Below are 26,313 nucleotides of genomic sequence, written 5' to 3' on the forward strand. Positions count from 1 at the left end.
CCTTCCCCGGCGGCCGTTGGCGGCGGCGGGCGGACCATGGTGGCGGGCGGCGCCGTGCGGCTGCTGCCGCTCCCGCGCCCCCTCCTCGGGTGGGCCGCCGGGGCGAGGGGGGCGCTGCCCGGCTGGGCGGCCGCGGGGCGCGGCGGGCTGCGTGCCGGGCGCTGGGTCGCGGTGGCCTTGGCGGTGCCCGCCGGGACCGGCTGGAAAGAGAGGCCGGGGCAGCGGGGGCCGGTGTGGGCGGGGGAGCGCGGCCCAGAGCGGCCGCCCCGCGGGCTGCTGCGGCGCGGGGGGCTGGCGCTGCGGCTGGCGCTGCGGGCCTGCGGGTTGCTGCTGCGCTTCGGCCCGCTGCTGCTGCTTTACCCGTTGAGCCGCCTGTGGCCTGGCCTGGGTGCCCTGTGGCTGCGGCTGCTGCGGAGGGCAGCCGAGGCGGCTGGCCCAACCTGTATCAAGCTGGGCCAGTGGGCCAGCACCCGGAGGGACCTCTTCTCTGAGGCCTTCTGCGATGAGTTCTCTAAGCTGCACGTGGAGGTGAGCCCACACCCGTGGGGCCACACCGCCGAGCTCCTCAGGAAGGCCTTTGGTGAGGACTGGACGGGAGTCCTCAAGTTCCGAAGCCGGGAGCCGGTTGGCTCGGGCTGTGTCGCGCAGGTGTATAAAGCCTATGCCGACCTCACGGCTGTCGCCGGCTGCCAGGCCGAGGAGCTGGTGCGACGCTCGGAGTTAAGGTCTGCTTTTGAAGCGTGGGAAGTGTCAGGCTTTAGAGGTCTCCTCAGGTGGCTGAGAAGGAGGAAGAGCCGGGAGATGTGGGGTGAGAGGAATGGGGCGGAGCTGAGCCCAGCAGACTGCTCCCAGGGAAGGCCTGCAAGCCGGGTGTCCTTCATGGAGCAGATGGCCAAACCACTCCTGAATGCAAATCCTTCATCAGCCAGGCATCTCGTGCCTGTAGCTATTAAAGTAAGTCAAACGTGTCTGGTAGATGGGTGAAAACAAAGCGTGCTGGATGAGGCCAATCCGATTTTAATTCCCATGGAGATGGGTAGCTGGCTAGGGCCAGGTGGAGTGAGAAAAGTGATGCTTGTCTCCATTGGTGTCTTTTCCTCAGCATTTGTGTTCCAGCCAGCTGTGATCCAGACTTGCAGTGGCCCCAGCTCTTCCCCGCCGGGAGAGCTTGTGTACACATACTGCCTATGGCACCATTTGACATGACATGTGGATACCAGAAATGCCAACAAGGGCCCAGTTTACATTAAAAGAATGAATATTAAGCTTCATTTCACCTTCCAGACAATGAAAGCCCTTCTCTGCTCACATGAAGAAATCTGGAACAGATAAGTTCTTTCCAGCAAAGTTTATTTACAGAAATCTTGCATTTGAGCTGTGCCAAATACTAGTCAGTACTACATGGCAGGGACAGGGCAGGAGCATGAAAGCAGTAGAAAATGGCATTGGGTGAGACCGTAGTCTCCAGCACAGATATAGTCCATTTGACAATTATACAGTGTTTCTCCACAACTTAATCCATGGCAAATGTGAATGTTTTTTGAGGACTAGCTGGGGAAGCCTTGTTAGCTCCAGTCTAATAAGCTGGGTTTTGTCTATTTGGAATGTATCACTTGAGATGATTGAAATGAAGCGTTTCAGGAGTTGATCCTGCCACTGTTCGTTCTTGTGCAGGTTCTGCACCCTGGGCTGGTCCACCAAGTCCAGATGGATCTGTTTATAATGAAGATGGGTAGCCACATCATTGAACTTCTCCCTGGATTCAAGTGGCTCAGTTTGACAGAGATTGTCAAGGAATTTGAGAAGCTTATGATTCAGCAGGTGCGTGCCATGCCATGGTCCCCATGTACTGAAACAAAACTGCCCTTTGTCTTGCTTCTGGCTGGCTCTAACTCTGTTCTTAGCGCTATTTTTTAAAGGGTTAGATGAAGGCTTGTTTATTCTTTATTCTTGTCAGTCGCATAATGTTACTGTAGGAAAGTTTATATGCTTACAGCGTTAAAAAGCAAAGCAATTAAAAAATCTAACAATCTTTATTAGATGTAAAAATCTTTTTTTAGACTTTGAGTATGTTTTCTCGTGAACAGCCCGAACAGCCAGCTAGCCATAGTCACAGTCCTTTTTGCACCATTATGAAAGACGAACACTGGTGAGAGACCTCACCTTAGGAAAAGAATCCAAACAAGTGCACAGATGTGTTTTTTCTCTTTAATCCTATGCATATGTTTGCAATCTGTACTCACTGGTCATGTTTGTTAGTGCTGAGATATATATACAGGCATAACTAATGTACTTTCACATAAGTTATTAATATGTTTTATGTTGTATTGTCATCAGGCTTATAGTATTGGTAAAGTTAAGCTTTTCAAATAGATCTGAAAAGTCCTGATTCGCTAATGTCTTCTAAAGACACAGTCCTGAAACATCCTTACTACCAAACTTGCAAAGATTTCACTACAGGCTTAATTAGGCTTAGGTTTCTATTAAAACAAACGATTACCTGCTAATTCTATTTTTGCATCTAGACTGCAGAGTCTGAAGTCTGTTACAAGCTTTTGAAAGCTTTAATTCTTTTCTACTCTTGCAAAAAATCTGCACAGTAAATCCATGTTGTAAACTGTTGACTGTATTCAGAGGTTACTCGAGGTCATTAGTACCAGTTTAGTCCAGCAGAGTTTTTGGTGGATGCACTGAAGACTGAGAATCAGGAGAGCATCTGATATGCTTGTTGTAATTTCCTTTCATTTCTTTTTGAAAGAACAAGAAGTATTCCTGGGGTATTTCTCCTTGCTGGATGAGGGAGGTGAGGCCTCCTTGAGCAGCAGCAGTGGGCAGGAAAGATACCCTTGTGTCAAGGCATTGGATCACTGAAGAGCTAGGGCCAGGACTTTACACAATGGGGTTTTTTGTATGTGTTCATTAAATTTCTTCCTGCTATGGCTGCCTAACTGTAAAACAAGGCAAGGGCTGCAGTTCTTCTAGCCTGTCTGCCTGCCTTGCTATTTGGACAGTAAGCTTTGGTTCAGGATCTGTCTTACCCTTGAAAATGATGTAGTCCTGGTCTTTTTTGAGACACCATGCCTATAGTAAGAGTCACATGTACTTTGAAGGTGCTGGGTTGTGGGCCATCCGCTACTTAGTCTGTTACTCTATTCTTCCATCAGGAAAGCCTTATAGCTTTGAAGAAGCATGTAAGAAGCACCACTCTATTTTGTTTTCATTCTAGCTTTTGGACTAGTTTTGTTGGTATTGAGTATTGCACCGTACGGTCATATCCTCATACAGGATCCTGAAGATCTAATTCGAACTGAATCTAGTTTCCAACCTCCTTTTTTTTTTTTTCTCCCTTGAGATTGACTTGCGCTATGAAGCCAGAAATTTGGAGCGCTTCCGACAAAATTTCCTAGATGTTGATTTTGTGAAGTTTCCAACTCCCCTTTGGCCTTTAGTAACGACAGATGTTCTAGTGGAAACATTTGAGGTAAGAACTGCAGGTTCTGGGATTGGTGGTAGCAGTGAGAAGGCCTATAAGAGAATAAGCCAAGGAGGTGTTTTTTTGAGGAGGAGTGATCAGAGGCAGAAGGATGTTTTCTCTTATTTGCTTAAAGAGATCGCTGTCCTTCCTCAGTGTCTCTTCCACTCTCTTTGTTTGTAAGCAGTGCATCCCAGAAGACAGGTGGCAGGCAGCTCCACATAGAAGTGAACACTTGGCCTGAAACCAAGCAGACCAGCAGTGTGTCCAGCCACCATGTGCTTGCCTGTGCTTGCAAACCAACACCATGCCTCAACTCTCCTTTGTGGTGGGTCAAAGCAAGGAGCTCAGCAATCTGACACTTTCTGATGCTTGCCTCACTTCCCTTTGTGGATGTCTGAGTCACAGACCAAAGCTACTCTCAGCCTTAGGTTTTGTGCTGTGATCCTGGCAAGAGTATTTCTGCCCCAGGCTATATCACACCCCCTTTCCAAAAACCAAACACTTGCTTTTCTCATCTTCTCCATCACATTAGGTACAGCCTCTATCGAGCAGGTCCTTTCTACGGTATTGTCACCTTTCCTCAACTCTTGGCATCTAGGTTAAAGTATGGTTGAAGGTGGGACACAAGGTGTGTTTGACTCCAGCTCTGTCTTTTTCAGGAGAGTGAGCCTATTTCGCACTACCTGCATGCGGACATTGCCACAGAGCTGAGGCAGAGAATTGCAAAGATGGGCATGGACATGCTGCTAAAGATGGTAGGCACTTGGCTGAGGCTAGAAGTAAAGGTTGTTTTCCTGCAGAAGTTATTCATTTGGGGTAATAAGACAATATGGCAAAAGAGAGAACCATTTTGCTTCCCACATCTCCTACTGCTCTCCCCATGGACTCAGATATATGGCTGTACCTTTTGGAGATGCTAGGTATCTCGTGGTAACCCAGGACTTGGGCCGTTAGGGCACTGTGTAGCTCCTGAGCTGGCTGAAGGAGGATCTGTACCTCATGTGCAGTGTAACACGATCTGAGTAAAGCCTGGGCTAGATACACCACTGCTTTTGACATGGAGATTTTTCCACTGTAGAAGGGCAATCTGCTTGCACGCAGTAGGGTCAGCCTATGCAACTTGATCAGTGTATTGCTTAGGAAACCCACTAATCCATTTAATGAATATTCACATATTACCCAACTACTGTGAAGTGCAATGTAATTGGCAAATACCATGTTCTCTGCAGAGACTATGGATGCAACTCACAGGTAAAACAGCTAGCTAGTTTCTTCATTTATTGACTCCTCCTCCAAACTGCCTTTTTTAAAGAAAGAACTAAATACAGAGTAAAGAAAACAAACTTAGCCAGATTGAGCTTATGATTCAGCTTCAGGCTGTCTAGTTCTTCTGTGGTTGAAATAATCACACATGATCTGGGAGAGGGTGACACAATTGTCTTGTGAGGAGCCATGAGAACTAGCAGGGAAGAGTTGCAAAAGAACCTCACAGTACTGAGTGCGTGGGCAGTAAGTGTCAGATGAAATTCAATTGATAACTGCAACGTCATGCTAGGCTGGTGGCGAGGCCTGCAGTTTTGACTCCATGTAGTATAACAGACTCTGAAATAGCTCTTACCACTCTGAAAAGCAATGCTGGAACTAGAATAGTTTTATGCTAACACTGGATTCAATGGTTAGGAGCAAAGCAAAACCCCCAAATTTTAGGAGTAGAAAAGAATTATAGAGCTAAGAAACAACATTATGGCTGTAAGTATAACAAATAGCTGTTTCTTGAACGCTCTGTGCAGTTCTAGTCCCTCACTGTCCAGGACTCTCCTTTCCAAGGGCTGTAACAGAACTAGAAGAGGTGCAGAGGAAGGCAGCCAGGATGATTACTGGTGTGGAAAGACTTCCATACTGGAATGGTGAAATAATTTGACTCTGACTATGGAAAGCAGGTAAATTAGTAGTTTCTGACAGATATCTATGCAGTCATGAATGCCTGAGAGTGAGTAATGGATCTACAGTGTATGGTTTCTCAAAACAAGACCAATGAGAAGGATATAAAATTATCAGAGGTTACTTTTTCAGGCAACACCTAAAAAAATCTTTTTTCACACAGCTCTTTTTACCTGGCAATTGGACAAATTCTTAGGAGAAATCCATGAAAGACAAAGATAACCTCCTTGGGGCAGGAAGTTCAGCAGTCCCAGGTGGCCAGGAGGGTTGGTGGGGAAGCTTTCTGTGCTTGCCCTCTTGCTAGTCCTTTCTGGTGCTGAATGCTAGCAGAGGCAGAGAAATGCTATATATTTGTTTCCTTATCTCTTGTTTTCCTTACTTTTCAATACAGTTGTAATGTGGGTTGATGTCCCAGACCAGACAAACTTAACCATTCACTATAACTCATGCCACTGAATGGCAAATGGCCTATTCTTACTGCATTACTCCTTGCCAAGGCCCACCAGTGTGCCCCCAGTTTAGGGTTAATTACCAAAGAGCACTCCTGTTCCCTGCTGGGACTCCTGGCTGTGCTACCTGATCTCTAGCAAAGACATAGGATTGCTTCATACAGCTCTGCTGACTCCCCTACAGTAGTACCCATGCCATCTCAGCACAGCTGGTCTTCTGCAGAAGCCATTTGCTGTGTTGCTGCCTAGGGTGGTGCACATTAGTAGTGACAGTGAACGGACCAGAAACAAACCTCTGCTGTTTGCCTGGGAGTTTTGGCAGGGGCAGGTTTGGTTGGAATGAGCTGCTCTAAGAGTTGTCTGTCCTCTAGGTTTTTGTTGACAATTTTGTCCATGCTGACCTGCACCCTGGGAACATCCTGGTTCAAGGCATGGCCCACGTCAGCACTAGCTGCAAGGAGCAGACGGCCATCGTGGACCTGTGTGACACTCTTGTGGTGGAAGTGAAGCCACCCCTGAGGCGGCTCTGCCTGGTGCTGCTGGATGCAGGGATCGTGGCGGAGCTGCAGAGCGCTGACATGCAGAACTTCCGAGCAGTTTTCACGGCTGTGGTCCAGGGCCAGGTGAGGCCTCTGTTGTGGGGCTGGGGAAGGGAGACAGATGGGAATCCTGATAGCCAAGGCGATAGTTTTCTATTTCCCCTTACAATCCTCCGTAAGAGGGGAGAGGAGACTTGCTAGCCTGGAAGCTATACCAGACACAGGGATAAGATAGCTGCAGCAAGGGGGCTGCCAGAGTGGAGTGATTTCAGTGACACAGGAGATGGAAGGTGTTAAATGGGAAGCGCTTGCCGGCACTCCCTGGTTAGCAGTACTTCTGGTGCATGGTAGGACTGCCTGGGAGCCACTTGCAGTTGGGACTGTTGCAGAATCTGCCAGGTTTTGCTAGAGAAGAGGAGGGGATGGATTAACAGTTTCCACAGTTGCAGACAACTCTGGAAATCAAGAGAGACATGGTGGTCTTCCACACGTGCTCCCTTCTGCAGCCTTGCTGCTGGAAAGCCTGTACGGCATCCTCCATTTGCTGCTGTGTCAGCATCTGTAGAGAAGAGGAAGCAAAAGAGGTGGGGAGAGGGTCTGGCCTCTGCCAGGCTCCTCTGTATAAGGTGAACTACTTTGTCCTTCTTCACACTTTTTTAAAATGAACTCTCAGATGGACTAGGGAATCCAGTGGTGGTGTTTCCTGTTCATTTTGAGAACAAGCATCTGTGCTTATAGTTGCATGTTGCTGTTTCTCAGCTGTGAGTTGGATGGTCCACCAGCATATCTCAAGGGACATGTTTTAACTCGGTCTGTTCAATCTGCCGAAGCATACCGAGGAGTCAGTGCTAAACTGCGTGTTCAGGCCCATCCTGTGCTGCCAGACTTCTCAGACACAAAGCAAAAACTGCAAACGTTTGATTGCAAGTCCTTAGTGGCTTAGGCTGGGTGTAATTCATGATCTACAGGTGAAAAACTTCTACGGTCTCTGCCAAACCTGGGCCTCTGGCTCTGCGTTGGTGTCAGACATGTCTTCCAAGAAGATCTATAGAGCCTCTCACAAGTGAAGCTTGGGTATGGCTCCTCCCATTTCTCAGCAAGCGTCTGCTGTTGCAGAATCAGCTCACTCTTCCTCTGCAGTTTGCAAATGGAAGGTTGGACTTGGCCCACAGGGCAGGTTGATATACTTTACACCATTATCTCCTCTGCTAAGAAGAAAATGCCAATCCTGTGGGTTTTACTTCCCCCCCGAAACTTCTGATTGCCTGAGAGATCTTTGTTGTGTTCTACCCAACAAGATCTGCAAGATACCAGCTAAGATTTTTGGACTGGTTCTGCTCTTCCTGCACCCGCTTCTGTTGCTTCATTGGGTCTCTGTTGCTGGAAGAGGAAGGCATAGCCCTGAGAGTTCTCCCCTGCCTCCTCCAGGGACCTTCGCAGCAGAGCCCTTCCAGGGACGATGATGTGCAGCTCCCTGTAGGCCTGCTGGCACCAGTGACCAAGTTCTGATTCTCCTTTTCAACTTGTCTCACAGGGGGAGAGAGTGGCAGAACTGATCCTTCATCACGCCCGTGCTAACCAGTGCCAGGATATTGAGCGATTTAAAGCTGAGATGGCGGAACTAGTGACCAAGGCCCGGGGGAACACCATTGCCCTAGGAAAGGCAAGTGCACAACGTCCCACCCTCACTTACCTGTAATTCAGTGCAACTTGGCTTTCAGAATGGTCCGTGTGGGAAGGCCGGCTCTGATCTCATCAGCACCGCCAACCAGTACTGGGTGCTTTTGGTCTCCCAGGCGCAGCAAAAATCCATAAAATCCTTTCTTATTTCCTCCTAATTGAAAAATGTATTTTGTTCATGTGGGTGTTGTTGGTGGCGTGTTTTTGGGGGTTTGTCTTTTTGTTGGGGTTGTTTGTTGATTTTTATTTTTTTTTAATCGAACATCTGCAGCTCCCTGTGAGGAGTTGCTGAGCCTGGAGTTACAGCTTGGATCCTGTTAGCTAAGGCCAACCTGGGCACTTCAGAGAATGTAGTGTGGTGGGACTGAGTGAAGTAATGCATGTTGTGTACTGCTGTGAGGTCAGACGTTCCCAGCCTTTCTGGGCTAGCGGGTAGGCAGAACCACAGGTCACAGCTGAACTCCTTATCCCAGGCAGGGTGTGAGGGGGATCATACCTTGATGCTGGCTGTTGTCAGCCCAATAATCTTGTCCCACCACTAGAGCCAAATGCTAACAAACACTTAGAAGAATCCTGCCTGTCACGCACATGGCTCAATCTTCTTGACCACAGTTTTTTTGATCAGTTAACTTCTTTTGTATTCCAGCTTCAGGTGGCAAATCTCCTCTCGAATGTCTTCAAACTATTGATGACCCATAAGGTGAGGTCCTGTCACTGTCTGCCTTCAATAGTTGAAAGTTCATTTGGGGAGGGAGAACTACTGCGAACATGAAGGGCTGACAGGGAGCAGGACTGTGACTTCTGAAATGAACTGCTACAAGGGGAACTGCAGGAATGCATCCAAGTGTTGGAGACGTGCTGTTTCTCAGGTCTTGATGCACACCCTACCAGGACCAATTTCTGTTTTGTTGGGTTTTGTCTTAATGCTGCATTTAATGGTTGATACTATTTACTAAAACGAATGTTTTTGTAACGCAAAGTTTTTCCTATCTTTTTTTTTTTTTTTTTTTTGTCCCTTAGAAGCAGAAAATGAAATTTAATATGTGTTCCACTTGTATATCACTGCATGCTTTCCTCCCTGGACCTATTTCTTGATATGGGGTTATGTAACAGCACCAGGCCATTTTACTGGTTTGTTAGAGGCCTCAAAAGTGAGAAGCTGCTCACAGGACAGAGGTTCCTTCTTATAACTGATACTGTTTGAGGGACAAGTTTCCACAGTTGCAGACAACTCTGGAAATCAACAGAGACATGGTGGCCTGAACTAGAGTTGATGAGAAGGTTGTCGGCAGGCTGGGCAGCCCTGTGGCTAAGAGTCCCTCTAAACATTCCTTAGGTAGAGGTTTTTGTCATTAAGCTGGTTTCTAATAACATGAAATGTGATTTAGGCTCTTATAAAGCAAGTTCTTCCAGCTCCATAAATTCTTCATGCCCTGGTATGCCTTGAAACCGTCGTGGTGTCTGGCTGGGAACTGGGGGGCAGTTTGTTGACATGCAGAGCAGAGGATAGTTTCCTCTGTGATCTGTGGGGGTCTTTTGTGGCCATTCAGAAGGTGAGCTCCCCCTCACACAAATGCAAGTGTTCAAGTATGTTAGATACCACCGCAGCTTATAACTACACTAGCAATAGCGAGCACTTTCTAAGCTCCTGCTGTTCCAATATGGAAGAAAAAAAATCCCATTCCCCTTCTTGGAATTGAAAAACAAACTCTCAGGTTCCCTTAGGGCCCTTGCCCTGAAACTGTTGCCTTATTTTTGGGCCTGCTGCTGGATTTCAGTGAGTTTTGAAACTCCCAAGTGATGGAGTTGCAGTATAGTTTCAGGTGTGCATATCTTCTCTCCAGCCTCTTCCCTTCCCTTTCAGCTTAGCTAGAGCTGGTACCTCTGTGGAACAGGCTCAGAAGAAAATAAGGTCTGCTGAGACCATTTAGTCTCTTGTGGTTCTAGGTGAAGCTCGAGAGCAATTTTGCTTCCATCATCTTTGCCATCATGGTTCTGGAAGGACTTGGTCGTTCACTGGACCCTGAACTGGACATCCTAGAGGCAGCTAAGCCACTGCTCATCAAAACTGCAGCTTCTGTCCTTGAATAGACTCTTGTGACTGCTGCCCTCTCACTGTGCAGGGTTACCTGTGCTGTCTGTGAGCTGACAGAGAAAGAAGCTGAAGGTGAGAAGTCACACGTATTTTGGGGACACACCATGCAGTGGTTACTCTCCATTAATGTTGCCTTCAGTTGTTTCAGCCACGCACCAGGCATGGGATGATGAGAAGGTCTATTCCAGAAACTAGGAAGGCTTTGCACAATTTGAGAGTTCTGACTCATTACACAGTTTTAAGAACTAATGTATTCTGGTACTTTTTAAACTGACATATCATGTAGTTTAGGTGCACAAGATCACTGCAGACTGATGAGAAAAGCTGTCTTACTTGTCTAAAAGTCTTTAAAAAGGTGTTCATTGATCAAATCTGTTTTGAAATATATCAGGTTAAATATTTATAATTTACTGACTTAGCTGTCATAGTGGTGTGAGAAATGATGTTCTAACGCCACCTAAGCAACTAATTCAGTCTGAAAAAAGCCAGAAAATCTTTTTGTCTTTTGTACTTTTAACTTCTACTTTTATTGTAGAATTATCCTGAGATCTTGCATGGAGTGGTCTGTTCTTAGTCATTTTGGATGATAAAAACAGACCAGTCAATTTGATTTTTTTCAAGCTTCCATACTCCAGCACAATACTATAGGAGTTTGGATTATAAACAGCAAAAGAAAATATTTGCCTAGACAGAAAACCTAATTCTATAATAAAACCCAACTTTTGGAAATATTTGTACTGGTCTTTTTTTTTTTTTTTTTCCCTGAAGCTTAAAAAAAAGTAGGGTTTTTTTTGTGTGCGTACTTCCTTCCTACTACCCTCCTTCCTGCTCCCCTAGTCTCACTCTAGTTAACTCAAAACCTTAACTAATATGCAAATTCTTGAGTTTTGTTACCAATAGTTTGCAAAACAAGGAGTCTAAGCATTTTCCTAATGGTTAGAAAACACATTGTAAATGTTTAAAATTAAATAAAGCCAGCAAAAGAGCTAGATCATACATGGCTTTTACAGTCAGTTATTTTAATAGTAGTATTAAAATTATTTTATGGCTGTATTTTAATAGTGAGAAACACAGTCTATAAATGATTGGAAATACTGTAACACTAAATATGTTTCCAGATATACTGTATGTGAAATTGCAGCAGCACAGGGTGTCTGCAGTGGTCTGTTTTCAGATGGTTAAGCAATGAAGAGAAAGTATATCAGCAGACAAGCTGCTGTTTTATGGTGATTATAAAATAATGATTAATGACATACAATTAAAGTCTGAAAAATAAGTTTAGATTCTGCTCAATCTATTTCATGTACTTCCCATTAATCATTTCATATTCCATTTCCAAATGTTTAAGGACACAAACAGCAGTAGAGTTTAATATCTTTTAAGTTTTAGGCTTGTTTCATTAAGTCCAGTTAGATTTAAACTCATAACTAGGTACACTGTTGTCCTAACTAGCACATGATTTTGCATAAAAGAGAACTCAAAAAAGAAGAAAAGCAAGCTCTACATTGAAGAAATTCTCCATGTGCTGCCAGGACCCACTTTCCCGCAGTCATGTGCGTGCCCCCTCCCATTTCCATCCAGCTTGGGGGGTAGAGGTGGCAGGCACACCACGCTGCAGCGTGTGCAGCCTGGGCTTACTCTATTAGTCACACAGGACTTGGGCAGTCACCCATGTTCTTGCTGAGCAAATTTCAGCCAACTTTCCCAGATGCTAAACAGCATTTAAACCAAATGACAAAATGCCATTTTTAAAATGCAAAATTGTGCCTCGCAGGTAATTTCCATATATGCAGTAAGTTAGAATTTTTTTCAGACCTTAACTTAAACAAAATGTCAAAGCCTTTACTTGTATTTAGGTTCATCTTTCCTTTTCCTTTTTTTTTCCTTTTTTTCTTTTCTTTTTTTTTTTTTTAAAAAAAAAACCAACAACCCAAAAATCTCAAGACAGTTCATGCATATTCTGGATCCTAAATTAAGAATACCCCTTTTAGCTATTTTACTTTACAAACCTTAGAAGAGTTTGTAGACATCTGGATGAGAAACTTAACTTTAACTGTTTTTTTGGGGAGAGCTGTGAAGGCATAACCTCTCAGTTATCTCTGGAGGTATGTAGTCTGAGACTTACTGCTAAGAAACTGCTGGCCATTCAAAAGATTTGGCGGAATGTCAAAGGAGCTCCCTTTTATAAGTTTTCTTAATTTTACATATTTTTTTTAAAGAAACTGCTATTATAACTGGTGCCATGTTCCTGCAAAAGGGGTGAATTTTTATAAAACTTACACTTTTTGCCAAGTGATGTGCCAGAAAATGCGTAACATGTCTCTAAGTGTACACAGAATGTCAGGCAACAACATTTAAATTTTGCATCTAGTTTGGTTCTAGGTATTAAAACAAGGTATTGCAAATACTATATTTTAGCACAGTTTTATGTAAAATAAGAACATCCTTTGATATAGCTTTCAATGTTCCAGCAAGTAAATTGTGCCAAGTCCATTCTCCTTTTGTAAATACCCATGTGAAAAGAAGTTACATTTCTGGCTACCCAAAGCTGATAATAAATAGCATTCTCTGTGACACAGCCACTGTATTTTGTATCTCTAATGATATGAGGAAAAGGGACAGCACTTCAGGATGTGAAAAGCATAACCTCCTCCTCCCCTTTGTGAAAGAAGGCACCTCCACTCATCAGAGTAAGATGCACTAAAACCCCTCTTCTCTCCTTTCCTGTTGCAGAAAACTCTCTTGATGGGCCTTACTGTTTCCTTTCGGGGGAGGGGAGAAGGCCATAGCTTGTCCGTGTGAGTGGCTGACACCACATGCTTCAGTAAGGAAAGTCAGTAAAGCACTTAGAAACAGGGGAGGCATGAGTAAGTTACACTGTGGACTCCAGGTGGTAACTATGTTTTTACCCTATAGCCTGAACGGGGAGCTCTTCTTGTTATAGCACTGCTGGCTACCTTGGAGTCTTACACAATTTCTTAACTGTCAATTTACCAGTTTGCTTGTTGTTGTAACATTCTCCTCCTTTGTTCATGGTGAACAAAAAGTCTGTTTATTCTGACCAGGCACCCTACCTGCCAAGGTATCTGAGTATGTTCCTGACATAAGATTACCTGCTTTTGGAGACTGCCAGCCTGAAAGCTCGTAAGGCAAAACAGACCCCCAAGCCCACCATTGGGTTTGGTGATTCTCCAAAGACATGTAATTTGGAGAACAGACATTCTTCTCATCACAATGCCTAGAAAGGGTGGCTTGTCACCAGAAAAGCATCTTCCTTTTTGCATTTTGGGCTTCTATAAGTCATTCCTCCTCTAGAGGAATGGCCTATGTATTCCAAGGAGTATGAACACCCTGACAGTAGATTGTCTACGCTTACCTGAAGCCTGAGTTGGAGAGTTCCAAACCGTCTTACCAGGTTTTCTGAAACACCTCTCCTGTCACTGGATCCTGCCCTGCCCTCTACAGCAGTCTTGGCAGGGAGTAGCACAACTCTGTCACATGTATGGAGACTTCTCTGTAGATCTCTGCAACTCGTGTGCATGGGACGTTTGCAAGAGTCAGTTGTTAATAATGGAAACTGCAGTGGATAATATACATTGTATTTTAGCATGTACATTTTGATTGCTGCAGGTGTTTGGGTTTTGTTGGGGTTTTTTTTCACATCCATCTGGTGTCCAGCTCTCCTTCCCCATTATTTCATATAACATTGACACGGCAAGGTAAGTCATACAACAGCATCACGTAAACTACAATTCCTATTTTATGTGGTCCATGACCTTAAAGAAATGTGGTCTTTTGGCACTGGTCTGGAAGGAACACAGCAGGACAGAAAGTTCCCAGAATGCAGCAGTGGAAGCCTTTTCAGGCCTGGATTTAATTTCCCTGCAGGCTTGTATTAGCAGGACATAACCTGCGCCTGCGCCTCCACCGCTTCACTTGAGGCACTTATTCCCAGGGCATTTCTCCTGACCTTCGTTCTTGTTCTTCACCTCCTACACTATCATATGGCCTGTGCCCTCACTTAACAAATTCCTTTCTCTGTCATTTACATCTTGAAAGCAGTTGCAACCTGATGCCCCTCTGCCAAGCTATAGGTCTTGTGGCCATTGCATCACTTTCGTAACTCCCAGGTCCTCTGTTGCCCCACTCTGGGTTGCCCCATTACGCTTCCACCAGCCTCAGACTCACTACCCAGCACTACAGGTCCTGACTCCTTGGAGTCCCGTGGAAAGAGCCAGCCCCTTCCAGATGCCTTTGGAGCAAAAAGCTGGCACTGTGGCTTTGTCTCCTATTAAATACCAAAGCAGCTCTTGCTCGCCGAATTGGGTCTGTCAGATGGGTCACTGCACATGCTTAAGTTGGAAGAACAATTTGACAGAGGTGGACTAGAGCAGTAACTCCAGAAAGAAAGGCATGTAAAGGACAGAGCAGTGAAAATGCACTCTGGCTGCAATGAAAGGGAGATTAAAGACCTCTCCAGGAATCATAATTCCACTGGTCACAACTGCATTCAAGCACCCAAGCTCCAGCACACTGACTCACACCTACAAGATACAGATCGGGTCTGTGAACTGCTCAAGGGCCTGCTTACCCACTCTGCAGCTTCCTTACGCTAGCACTGATGCCTGCAGCATTAAAGATTCTGTTCTCTGAGGTACTGCTGGAGGTCACAGAGGTTTTGGCCACCTTTTTTCATCTTCTGCTGTGAATGGTCTCTGCTCTGGAACACTCCCCCTTTGGCAGCTTGGTGCTGGTTTTGTTGCCTGTCCTGCTCCCGTAATACTTGTTCCAACATTTCCTGCCGTGACTGCATTCTGCTCCTGAGAAAATCCTACATACAAAGAAAGACATTACAATAGTACAGCCAGCTTTCATGCTGAATTTCTTCTGCAGTTATCATTGGCAGAAGTCAGAAATTGGTATAATCTATGGAAGTTCATTCCTTGCATGCAGAAGTACTCCTGTGGCAGAGAAGGAGAATTTTACTTCCCATCTTTCATTCTTTATACATGTGTCAAAAAATGTTACCCTTTGTTTATTTATTTCTGAATGATATACTTATATTGGATATAAATCAGGTGAAAGACAAATACTCTGGATGGTGCCAGTGCTGCAAACATGGTAGTCAGGAAAAACATTTCTGGAATTGCCCTTACCAGCCTTTCTTTCTCTTGTTCAGAGCTCCTTTCATTGTGTTCTGCCTGCAACTCCTCTCTCTGCAAACGCTGTGTCTTCAAGAACTGTAGCCTCTGACTTGCCTTCCTCTTCTCTAGCAAGAAGGATTCCTTCCTGCTCCTCTCTGCCCCAGCAGCCTGGAGCAGTGCCATGTGCTGCAAAGCCCTGTCTTTGTGCTCCAGCTGTTTCTCCAGCCCTTGCAATGTTCTCTGACACAACTTCTGCCTGTTTCCAAAACAAAATTTCTCAAATTTCTCAGAACGAAAGAGCAAAAAATGAAAAAGACAGTGCATAAGACACAAAGCAGATATCCTGGCGATCTGCACTCAATATTCCAGTACTCTTTCTTAGGTTATGAGGGTTAAACCTGTGTCCTAAACAGAGGTGGCAAAAACCCCAAATGAGCTGGTGCCCGATGTCAGCTAACTGCAGTCATCTGTTCACCTGACTACATCACCTAGTGTGGCCCTGGAGACCAGGAACCAGGGAACTGGATTATCCAGGCAGGGCTGTAGGGCTGATCTGGACAGCTGCGTGGTGATGTGTGCCGGTGGTAAAGCCACAGGGCCAACAGAAGGGGGTGGGTAGGGCAAGGGGGCAAGGACCTGCTAAGCTTCAGTGGACTGTGGGGCCAGGGCCAGGGAAAAGAGATTTGGGAGGCATAAGGACTTTGGGTCTGAGGACAAGACTGAAGGGAATTTGCCCTTGGAGGTAATGCTAAAGGTCCATGTGGGTACTTGCCCATACCTCAAGATCAATTTTATTCCCATTAGTAAACCACTGTGACCGCTCTGCAGAGACTAGCGTAAGGCACAACATGTGATGTTCAGAGACTGAATGAGAGCACCAGGGAGTAGACATTACCAGCCTTCCGACATCTACTACAAAAAACAGTTAGCTCCCAGGTATCACCTCTGGTTGCCCCTGCGCAGCTGGCGTCGAATGCCATCTGCCTCTTGCTGCTGCTTCTTCTTCAGCTGCCTGTGTTCCTCTTGCCACCTTTTGTGCTCCATCTCGGCTCTGTTGAAGTCCATCTCTTTCCGTCTCTCCTGAGATGCACCATTAAGGATTGATTTCTAAGAGAAAAAAAACCAAACGGAACCCTTAATCTCATCAGTATATTTTTCTAATGTAAACTGTAAACCTACAAAACCAGAACAACTTAGTCTTCTAATGTCACTCTTGAGCTCTGGAAGCCACACTGGCTCATGAACGTTATAGCGTCACTTCCCATCTGTGCACATGCTGAGTGTGATGCTAAAACCTGTACAAAATATTAGGCTTAACCAACAAAGGGGTGCCTGAAAATCCAATTTTTAGAGCTCTTTATAGGTCAGTAGGCTGTGTTGTTCTGGTTGTTCTGGTGTTGAGCCAATGCTTAAAACTTCCAGTCTTTGTAAAGTCAGCTTCTGGATTGGATAGAAAATACAGGTTCTGACCACATATGGTATTACAGATTGCTTGTGAGATTTTACGAGAAATATCTGCCTCCTCCTGGCCAAACACAAAATCTTCCTGGAGTTCTGTGCAGGCGTACTAACTCTCCACTAACTGTTGTCAGAGATCTCTACCCACGGTCAAGCAGTCTTTGTTTTCTTCAATAGCAGCTGCATTTCTGTGCTGGGCAGTGTTCCTAAGTTGCACTTTTTAGTGCAGTGTGCTGTGTAAAGAGATGAAGGAGCACCTACAAGGCTTCTTTTCACAGCCATAGTGAAATACTTACTGCTTTTGTACTTGCAGTGCCCTGTATGAGGGAAGGAGCCGGGAAACATCACCAAAACTCAGACATGCATTCCAGTTTACATTGCTAGAGCTGTTAGGGGCTGGAACAGAGTTTCCACAAAACATTTTCCTCTCTCAAATGCATTCTCCCTTCTCCTGTTCCCCCCATCTGCAATTAGCATGTTCCTGCCATTAACTGCACTGCAAACAGAATGTCTCCTTCCAGTTCTTTCCTGAGGACACCTCTAATACCACAAGCTGGAAAACACTGTGGGACCTTCAAATAATCCCTGCTGGTCTCGTGTAGCATTTTGACTGATTTCTCTTAACCTATTGATCTGTATGGCTTCCTAGGAACAGTAAACACCTTTGTTCTCCAATGTATTGCTATTCTTTGCGAAAACTGTACCTTGTGGGTGGTTTATGTTTAATGACATACAGAGGGAGAGATCAAAAAAATGAATCGAAGGCGGTTTATAGGTGGGAAGTGAGCAAATGTTGTTTTCCAGCAAGTAAAGGACCAGCCTAAGGATCAGGAGACTTGAAGTTCCACCCCAGCCCTGACAGGCACTCTGCTATGGGATTCAGCTGACTACCTAGACTTTCTCTTTTTTAGCTTTCGATTATCTGTAAAAGAGGAGTAGATTTTTTGCTATCTAATAGAGCTGGCTGAGAGGTTTATTTATAGAAGATTAGATCTAAAATAAAAAACTCTTATAAAAAATGATGAGCTCAAATACTAGAAGTGCCGTTCCTGTACAACACTGATTCTCAAGTGGAAACCTTATGTTTCTATTTATGCATAGCCATTATTCTACATAGTCATAATTTTTGTTGCAGTAAAAACCTTTGAGAAAGAGATCAAAGGAGAGTATATTCTCACATGGCATAAACAAATCATTTGATCCTAATAGCTAAATCTAGTTTGGACCAAATACTTACTGTAATGCTTTTGTCTTTTAAAAGATTTAGAGGATTTGTGGATCTCCTAGTCTGCACATTGGAGGCACTGAGTGGTCTCTGTGCACGTAGAGCTGATTTGATGGTCAGGCTGTCTTTCTCTAGTGATTGATTCACTTGGTCAAAGAAGCTTTGGCGCCTGAAAGGAACCAAAGCACTGGTTCCGAGGGAAGAGCTCCTTTGGGAATGCTGGATTGGAGCTTCTGTTGCTCTGGACTCAAAAAGACCTTTCAAATAAATCAGGGCAGGGACATAAGAGGTTATAGGCAGCTTATAAAAAGAACACCTTTTTTTTTTTTAAAAAAAAAAGGTTTTCTCATATAAAAAATATTCAAACATGACTTTTATAACATTCTTCTCTGAGGAAGTGGGACATTTTTAGTCTCCATAAAACATGCCCCAGCTTTCAAAAAATAAGTCTGCCATTGCAATCAAGCAAGAGTTTTGCCTAGTAACACAAGATCACCGACTGTACTTACAGCTACCTCGGCTAAGGGATTGCTTACATGGTATTTCGCAGACAGACATAAGCTGCTTCTGCCAATGCTCTGAGACAGGAGAAATTAGTTTGGGCACAACACTGTGTTAGCAGAGCTTTTGGGTAACTGAGAACATGAGCAGAGTTTGCTTGCACCTTTCTGCTAAAGACAGCATGGACCTGAGTGGCAGTTGTTGCACGGAATGATGCTGGAACACCAGCTGGGAGGAAATGTGCACTCCTGTTTCATTTTTCATTCTCCCTCTACTGGCAGTGACACAGAGCAAAGCAGTAACAGAGAAAGCTTTAGGCTTTCAGAATCATCACTTAAATGTCTGTAATTCTCACAAAATAGCTTAAATGAGAACAGCAACAATTGATTAAAATCATGATCCATCCCCTTTTGGATCATAAGGGAACAAAAGTTTACTCAATGACATTATAAAGCAATCAATTTCAGCACAGATAAGAGAAGGAGTGTTTTGCAGAACAGTCCCAGTGAGATCTTTCTGGTATAGGCAGTCATAGTTAATGCTACACATTATTTTTTAAAGTAAGGAAATTGTATAATAAATAATATTTATAGTGAGCATTACAAGGAAGGTTAAGAAAACCCAAAAGCTGCTACTGCAGTAGCTGCAAAAGCCCCAAGCCCCCAATGCCTCTGAAAATATTTTCACCTTGAGAAACTTCAACTTCTCAAGCCATACTACCATTAATACCTACATATAATACTATGTAATGGTGACTATATTCACAGCATGGCATTATGGTGTCTTCTTTTGAAACATCAAGAACTATGGCAACAGATTTTAGACATGATGGCCTGCAGCACTGATACTGTGTGACAAGTGTTATGTTTGGATAGAAAAGCTACAATTTTAATACCTTGCTGGTGTTTAAAATTAACCTCGGTTTCAGCGTCTTGTTGTCTGCTGTCTGCTTCTTCCTTGTGGACTACCTCCACTAACCAGCTATCTGTGTTGACAGCAGCATCAACCATAGTGTGAGCAATCTCTCTCTGAGGACTCTAGAAATAACAAGAAATGCAATCGTAATCCAGATCTGATAAGGAAAAGGTTAGTTTCATGAATTTACATTGTAAGATAAGTTGCAACTGAAGTTTAAGAAAGAATAACAGCTCTGGGGGAGTTCTTTACTAAAGAAACAACTCCTAAGTAGAGTAATTTCTGATCACTTTGAGGGTTTCTCTACATCTTCAAATGACCTAAAACTGGCAGTACTTCTGCCTGGAAGGGTCCAAGCTGGTACAAAAGAGATCAGGCCAGAGGAGCTCTGGTTGAAAGACAGTCACCTTTCTGGCACATGCCAGAAATCAGGATTCTAACCCTCGCAGGCCAATGGAGAAAAGCCTGGCAGTATCTGGTGCACGTTAACCTCCACCTTTCTGATCCTCATCCAGTACCCTGCTCACAAGCAGTAAATCAACTACCGAGGATCACAAAAGCCTCTTTTGGTCTTTGACTGCGAGAGATGACGCCTTTAAGAGGGTGGAGAAATATCTTAATAGAATTATGCCAGGGACTGCCTTGATATGGAGCAATCCTTACTGTAATCCATATCTGGTCTAAAGTCTTCTGTCTGACACTTTTTCCTGCCTCTATCTCCTTCACGCAGAGGTAAGATGTAGAGGAACTGGGCTACGCAACACTTTCATATTCTGCATCCATGGAAGAGGTACTAGGAGTCTGCTCCTATGACAACTTCTCTTTCCCCAGTCAAAAGATCAGAAAGACAGCACAGAGCAACGTCTCTCCATTCTTTAGCAGGCATACCTAAGAGCCAGGCCCAAAACCTCCAGTAATTTTTTGGCACCAAGAGCAGAAAACCTGAGGTAACGAAGCAGACATTATACAAATAGCAGACCACGTGTTAACAGAAGAGCCAGGGTGAAGCACTTTTTACCTTCTTAGGTTCTGTAAGCTCATTGTCCTCTTCCAAACAAGACTGAACATATTTTGGAACATCTTCTGTCTTCAATCTCTTATCTTCCTTTTTCTCTTCCTCTCTGGAAACACTTTCTGGAGATGAAATCCTCATTTCAGACAGTTGCTCTTCTATTTTCTTGCTGAGCTCTTCTTTAGTCAGGCTCGATCCTGGGATGAAGGCGTCTTCCTGCTGCATTTTGCATGTGTGTTCCCAGGCTGCAAGGCAGCAATGGGGAAGCAAGGTACACCTACAACTGCACTTAGCACATGGCTGAGTCAAATACAGACCCCTTGACCAGCAGTCCAGGTCTGAGTGACCTTGTCTGTAATGGCCTGAGGCTCTATAACCCGGTGTCACAACATATGGGTAATCCAAGCTTGACTCTACCAACATCTGCCTGGCTGCTAGAGGCATCTGCAGTTCTAGGATGATGCGTTCACTTAAGGGCAGAGGAATCTGCAGAGCTTGGTCAGAAGACACCTCCTTAGTCTGCCCATTCCAGAAATTCACAAGCACTACCCTTCTGTTGTATGCTGTGCATATTAGGAGGGGGGGGGGGGGGGGGGGGAAAAGGAGGCAAAGAATGTATTAGCATGTTAACCTGTGTGATTTATCTCTTAGAAAGCAGGAGATAAAAGTAACAGCTTATGTTTCAGACAGTTATGTAACAACTTCCATGACTTTTTCTTTATAGGTTTAAAATTTGACCTTCTTTTGAACTTCCTATGAAGACACAGCAGATAGCAGAATTCTTGCTTGTCACAGCGAGCCAGGATTTTGCCCTGCAAAAGCTGGACACCAGACTAACAGATAGGCAGGTGAATACTCATGAGGGCCAGGAACATTTTTTTCCTTGCGCTGGGAGGATGTTTCCCCTCCCCCCCCCCCCAGCTTTTTAGGAAGTTTCCACTCACAGAACAAAGCAAAGGCTAATTTTGTGAGGTGCATTAATTCTTAATTCTAGCACTTTAAAAACACAGGCTTAGTGCCAACAACAAAAAAAGATCATGAAGAGAGCCCAGGCAGCAAGTGGTGAATCCTCCATGACTGAGACTGTCCTCTTTTCTCTACAGTGACCAGCAACTGTGGCAAGTCTAGGACTATTAAGAATACCAATACCCGTACCTAAATGTGCCTCCTTGTTCTCCATAACCTTTAGCACAGTGCCTGGGCCAAAACGTTCAGCTCTAGCCTCCCATGGTGCCAAGACCCTGTCTCCCGGAGCAAGAGGCTGTTGCCTGGCATCGTCACAGTGGAGAATGTCGTAGAGAGGCGTTTCCTGCAAGCAGAGCTGTACCTTGCCTTTCAGACTGCGGCTTTTGTCAAACTCAATTAAAAAGCGTTCCCTGGAGGCCTACAAAAGTAAAACATGCGGTTTGCAAGACAGACATCTGGGTCCAATTAACAGCCAAACATAAACGCTAAGAAGGAAGTGGCAGAAATCCCAGGAAGCAGAACGTGATCTGGGAATGCAGCTTTCCTCTTCTACCAGGTTTCTCACTGTGTCCATATTGGATTTTAAAAGTAATTGAAAAGCGGGGCTTACGGGGCTGACAGCCTTTCCCTTCCTTTCATTATGGACTTAGATTTTAGTATGAACACAATTAGTACCCTAAGGCAGAACTTTACCAGGAAAACCTCCCATCAGAAAAAGAGTAGCCCAAAAAAATTGCTATGTATGATGCAGTTTGTTACATAGTAATCAAAATGATAACAAACTAGTAAAATGTGGTAACTGTCATGAGTTTAAATGTTTTATTTTAAGCCTTCAGCAATGGATGTGGGGGAAGCTCTATTGCTTAACAACATGGCTTCGTGGTAGATTTGGCAGTCCTGGGTTAATGGTTGAACTTGATAACATCAAAGGTCTTTTCCAACCTAAATTATTCTATGATTCTACTGAAATCTCAGCCTTCTCTTCAGCTCTATGAGTGCACTTACACAAACAATGCCGTCAGCTAATGTCACTTATGCTTTTAGCTGTCCTGATCTGTTCCATCCCGCACTGGAGCTTACAGCCGTCCTCACCTATACTGGCGTCACTATTTATTTAACTAACTTGCAAACTGCAAAATGAACTGGATTTTTAAAGAAAGCCTGCAGGGGGTGGATTTTCTGTCTGGCATTCAAAATCATCTCACAAATCCCAGGCGCATAGAGGGAAGAGGACAAGGAAAGCTCTCAGTTTGGTAAGGAGGAGGTGGTCCCTGGAGGCAGACGTTTTGGATTACTATTATGCTTTTTAGCTAATTAACTTTGCCGCTAGACTGCGCAGAAGTAGACAATAGGGATAAGGGACTTGTTTTGTTTGATTGTCTCTGAATGACAGCCTACTATACTACTATAACTACTAAAATGGATCGCGCTCCAGGCTGCTTTTGCTCACAGTAAACAGCCAGTCATCCTCAGGCTGGGATGAAATGGGATGTGGGGAGACAACAGCGGTTATGAAGTGCACTGTCTCACAGGAGAGCCACCCCACAGCAAGGGCATGGGACTGACGAGGCATGGGAAGAACAGGGAAAAGACACACAGATCCTCTTACAGCACAGTTCCCAATAAACAGCTACTGTTACCTCTTGGGCAATGTGGCCCAGGTAGTAATGGCCATCAGCTTCTCTCCTTGCCAACACACGAGCCCCCCTCACGAGACTAGAAGCCTCTGGGGATGAATCAATGAAATTCCTTTTTGCTAAGGATATCAAGGGCATACAAAGGGAATCTGGGTTCCACGCACAAACAGGAAAGCTGTGGAAAACAAAAATACAAGAAGTAATGAAGACCTTGGCAACAGAACTTCTGCAACTTGCTGCAACAGAAACAAACTAAATCCACATGTGACACCCGCCCCACCACACAATAACTGCCTTTGTTTCCTAGCTTTTTTCTTCTCTGCATTTCCAGTGACTCACCTATAGATTTTGAACTTACTCTGTTACTGGACATCTTGGCAGCAGAGAGCCACAGGGATCTTTATTAGCTGTGTGACAACACTGGGCATATAAGTTAGACCTGGAGCTTCCCTGGAGGGAGAAAGGTGGATATGGAAGCAGAAGATAAGCATGATTTTTGAACAATTAAATCCTTAAACAGGAATATTATTTATAAAATTTAAATTTACTTTCCAGTATATTACATCTCTCTTTGTTTTAAATCTTCCATCATATCTTGCGATAATATGCTGTTTATCTGTAAGCTCATCACAAATGGTTTTAAGAAATCAAGCTTGGAAAGAAATATTAAAAAAACAAAATACAAGAACTATATGATAAAAAAAAACCCTTGTGCTTCCGCTGCTTTCTATTCAGCTGCTAGATATGTAGCAGGTATAGCAATGTTTCTTCAGTTGTGGTGGGATATGTTGTTCAAAAGACAATGGGTCATTTCAAGTATACATAAAGCTATAGTAGATATCCATTTTAGTCCATCTCTGATCCTATCATCATTTTATTCTACCGTGTAGGAGGCACTAGGTGTGTGATTCTTCAGAACAGTTTTACTTTCTTACTAATTCTTATGACTTTTATAGTAAAGAGCTTTGAACCTGGAAAATACACCAGTTTCTCAGGACAAGGCACAGCTTGGAGAATGGAGAAGCAGAATGGAAACAGGGTAGGGGTTCTGGAGCTGCCTCTCGCATCCCCAGGTGCAGGTGCTCAGTGATGATGCAGGCATATCAACCCTGCTGGCTTCCTCCCAGTCTGTCTCCCTGTGACTCTCAAACAGTAGCTTATGGTCAGCCAGTGGTCATCTGTGTATTCCTTCTTGTACCCTGCTTCTTACGCAGCTTTCCAAAATCCCCAGGCAAGCAAGAGCTGTAAGGTCAACGAAATGATCTGAAATCAAGGAAGAATGAAGGTGGGGATTGAGTCTAGAAAGACAAAATTGCCTCTGCAGGTCAAAGCCAGCAGTGGAGCCATCTGGCCTGAGTAGGATGGAAAATGTGAAATATCTGAGAAAATGCCATGGGGAACAATATGCCAGGGACTACAAGGGAGAAAGACAAAATGCAAGGGAGTTGGGAGGTGGAGTCGACAACAAAACTATGAACCTTATATTAAAGTGTTAAGCTTTTATGGAAAAAGATAAACTCATGTTGCATTAATCATGTGTTAAGTAAAAACAGCGGTTGAATGGTTTGCTGCTATTCTCTGTGAACTGTTGCTGAAAATGCATTAGGGCTGTTACGAGACTCAGAAGAGCAAGAAACTTAAAATCCCTTAAGTACAAGGGCATCCGCAGGGTAGACAAGCAAAAGCTCTACTGTTTCAGCTGACGATGTCATATGTTTGGGATGTTAACAGATTCAGAAGATTTTGTTATTTATTTAAAATACAGAATTTGACCACCCTCACCTAAGAGTAAACCAACACTGAAGTCTGTGAATCGGGATACATTGTAAGCAAAGCTGTACAGTCACCTAGCTAAGAAATGTAAAATCAAAGCAAGGCGTTTGTTTTTTCCTTCGGGATCTTCACTTTTACCTGTCAGAAACACTTCTTTTCAAGTGCTGGTCTGTGAAGTTCAATAAAATCGCTTTACAGGGCAAGCTTTTCCCTGCAAAAGTAAATGGAGCTAGACCAAGACATACCCAAATTTGACTCCAAGTGTTGGCAATGATGCCTTTTGCTCAGGGGCTATGTGAAGTGCTGTCTTTCTTCACAAGCAGAGATTTAAGGTACAAGTAACATACAATTAAAGGGTGTTTTCCCTTTTTCCAGCTCAGGATGTCAGGTACAGCCTGTCACAGAGATGCCAAACCTATTTTAAATCTTCATCCACAGACTGCTTTGTTCACTAGCTGCCAGGCTAAACAAGGTTACTCTTCCAGAGGGTCACCGAAACTCTTCCCCATTTCTGCTTTTGAAGTGTCATCCCATAAAGATTCAGGAGGAACTGATGAGTGTGCACTAATTTTATATTAGCGGCATACCTTTCCAGGAGCAGTAGGGAGGAGCCTGATTGCTTGAAAGGACCCCCCCGATTGCTTGGCTGCTTTCTCCGTTATGTTTTGCATGTTTCTTTCATGAGCACCTGAATCTCTCAGAAGACACGCAACATGTACTGGATATGACTCGTTCTCCATAAGAAGTTGGCAGGTTTCCTCTGACTCTTGCTCTGGGAGTCAGTGATCAGACGCACCGACTGGCAGGCTGGGTCTTCAAACGCCACAGCCCAGCCGCTCCAGCTTTCGTGCCATTCCCAAGCCACAGGGACCGGACCCGGCTGCTGCTGCAGCGACGCTCCCGGGGCGAACGCCTGCCTGGGCAGCTGCAGCGCTCCGCCACCTGCGGCGGGGAGGAGGAAGAAGAAAAGCCCACTCACACGTGCAGGTCCTTGCTAACCTGGGAAGTTTGTGGAGAGGGTGGGACAGGCGTGAAATTCTTTATTGGGCATTTGTGTGTCCGCCGCTGCACTGCCTGTGGGGTGGCCGGCCCGCAGCGGGGCCTCGCCTGGGCCCCCCGGCTGGCGCCCTCCCGCCCCCCGCCCGCCTCGCCTAGCCTAGCCTAGCCAGGGACGCCACAACGTCGCAGCAGGCCGAGGCTCCGCACCAGCTGCTCCTCCAGGAACGTCCCCGCCGCGGGGGAGAGCCTTCGGGCCCGCGGCGCGGCGCCGCCACGGCGGGAGGGACGCAGCCCGGACGGCTCCGGCCGCACCGCGCGCGTGCCCCGTTGCCAGGCAATCAGGTGGGCTGGACCACGTGGGCCGCCGAAGGGAGAACAGAGAGGCAGCTTATTTCTTTACCCCCTTCCCTAAACACGAGCAGCCGGCATCGCCTTCGTCCCCGTTCCCAAACGAGCGGCTTGGCTCGGGAGGCGGCCCGCTCCCTCCTGTGCGCCCTCCGCGGG

General features: G+C 45.1%; 2 protein-coding genes across 2 annotated transcripts; one reads left to right on the forward strand and one right to left on the reverse strand.

Moving 5' to 3' along the window:
- On the forward strand, nt 1–12,085 carry ADCK2 (aarF domain containing kinase 2). Its single transcript, XM_056341177.1, has 8 exons — nt 1–954; nt 1,675–1,821; nt 3,353–3,481; nt 4,135–4,230; nt 6,237–6,488; nt 7,939–8,067; nt 8,731–8,784; nt 10,032–12,085. The coding sequence occupies exons 1-8, from the start codon at nt 37–39 to the stop codon at nt 10,173–10,175; spliced, it is 1,869 nt and encodes a 622-aa protein (XP_056197152.1). The 5' UTR covers nt 1–36; the 3' UTR covers nt 10,176–12,085.
- LOC130150323 (uncharacterized) lies at nt 11,287–25,930 on the reverse strand. Its single transcript, XM_056341176.1, has 10 exons — nt 25,398–25,930; nt 23,396–23,487; nt 23,041–23,212; nt 21,590–21,818; nt 20,441–20,997; nt 19,403–19,544; nt 18,019–18,263; nt 16,267–16,430; nt 15,336–15,579; nt 11,287–15,010 (listed from the first exon to the last, which is right to left on the reverse strand). Exons 1-10 carry the CDS (start codon nt 25,548–25,550, stop codon nt 14,813–14,815), a joined length of 2,196 nt encoding a protein of 731 aa, XP_056197151.1. The 5' UTR covers nt 25,551–25,930; the 3' UTR covers nt 11,287–14,812.
- Between the last annotated feature and the right edge of the window lie 383 nt (nt 25,931–26,313).

Source organism: Falco biarmicus, chromosome 5 (genome assembly GCF_023638135.1).
Source record: "Falco biarmicus isolate bFalBia1 chromosome 5, bFalBia1.pri, whole genome shotgun sequence".
In the NCBI taxonomy this organism is placed as follows: domain Eukaryota; kingdom Metazoa; phylum Chordata; class Aves; order Falconiformes; family Falconidae; genus Falco; species Falco biarmicus.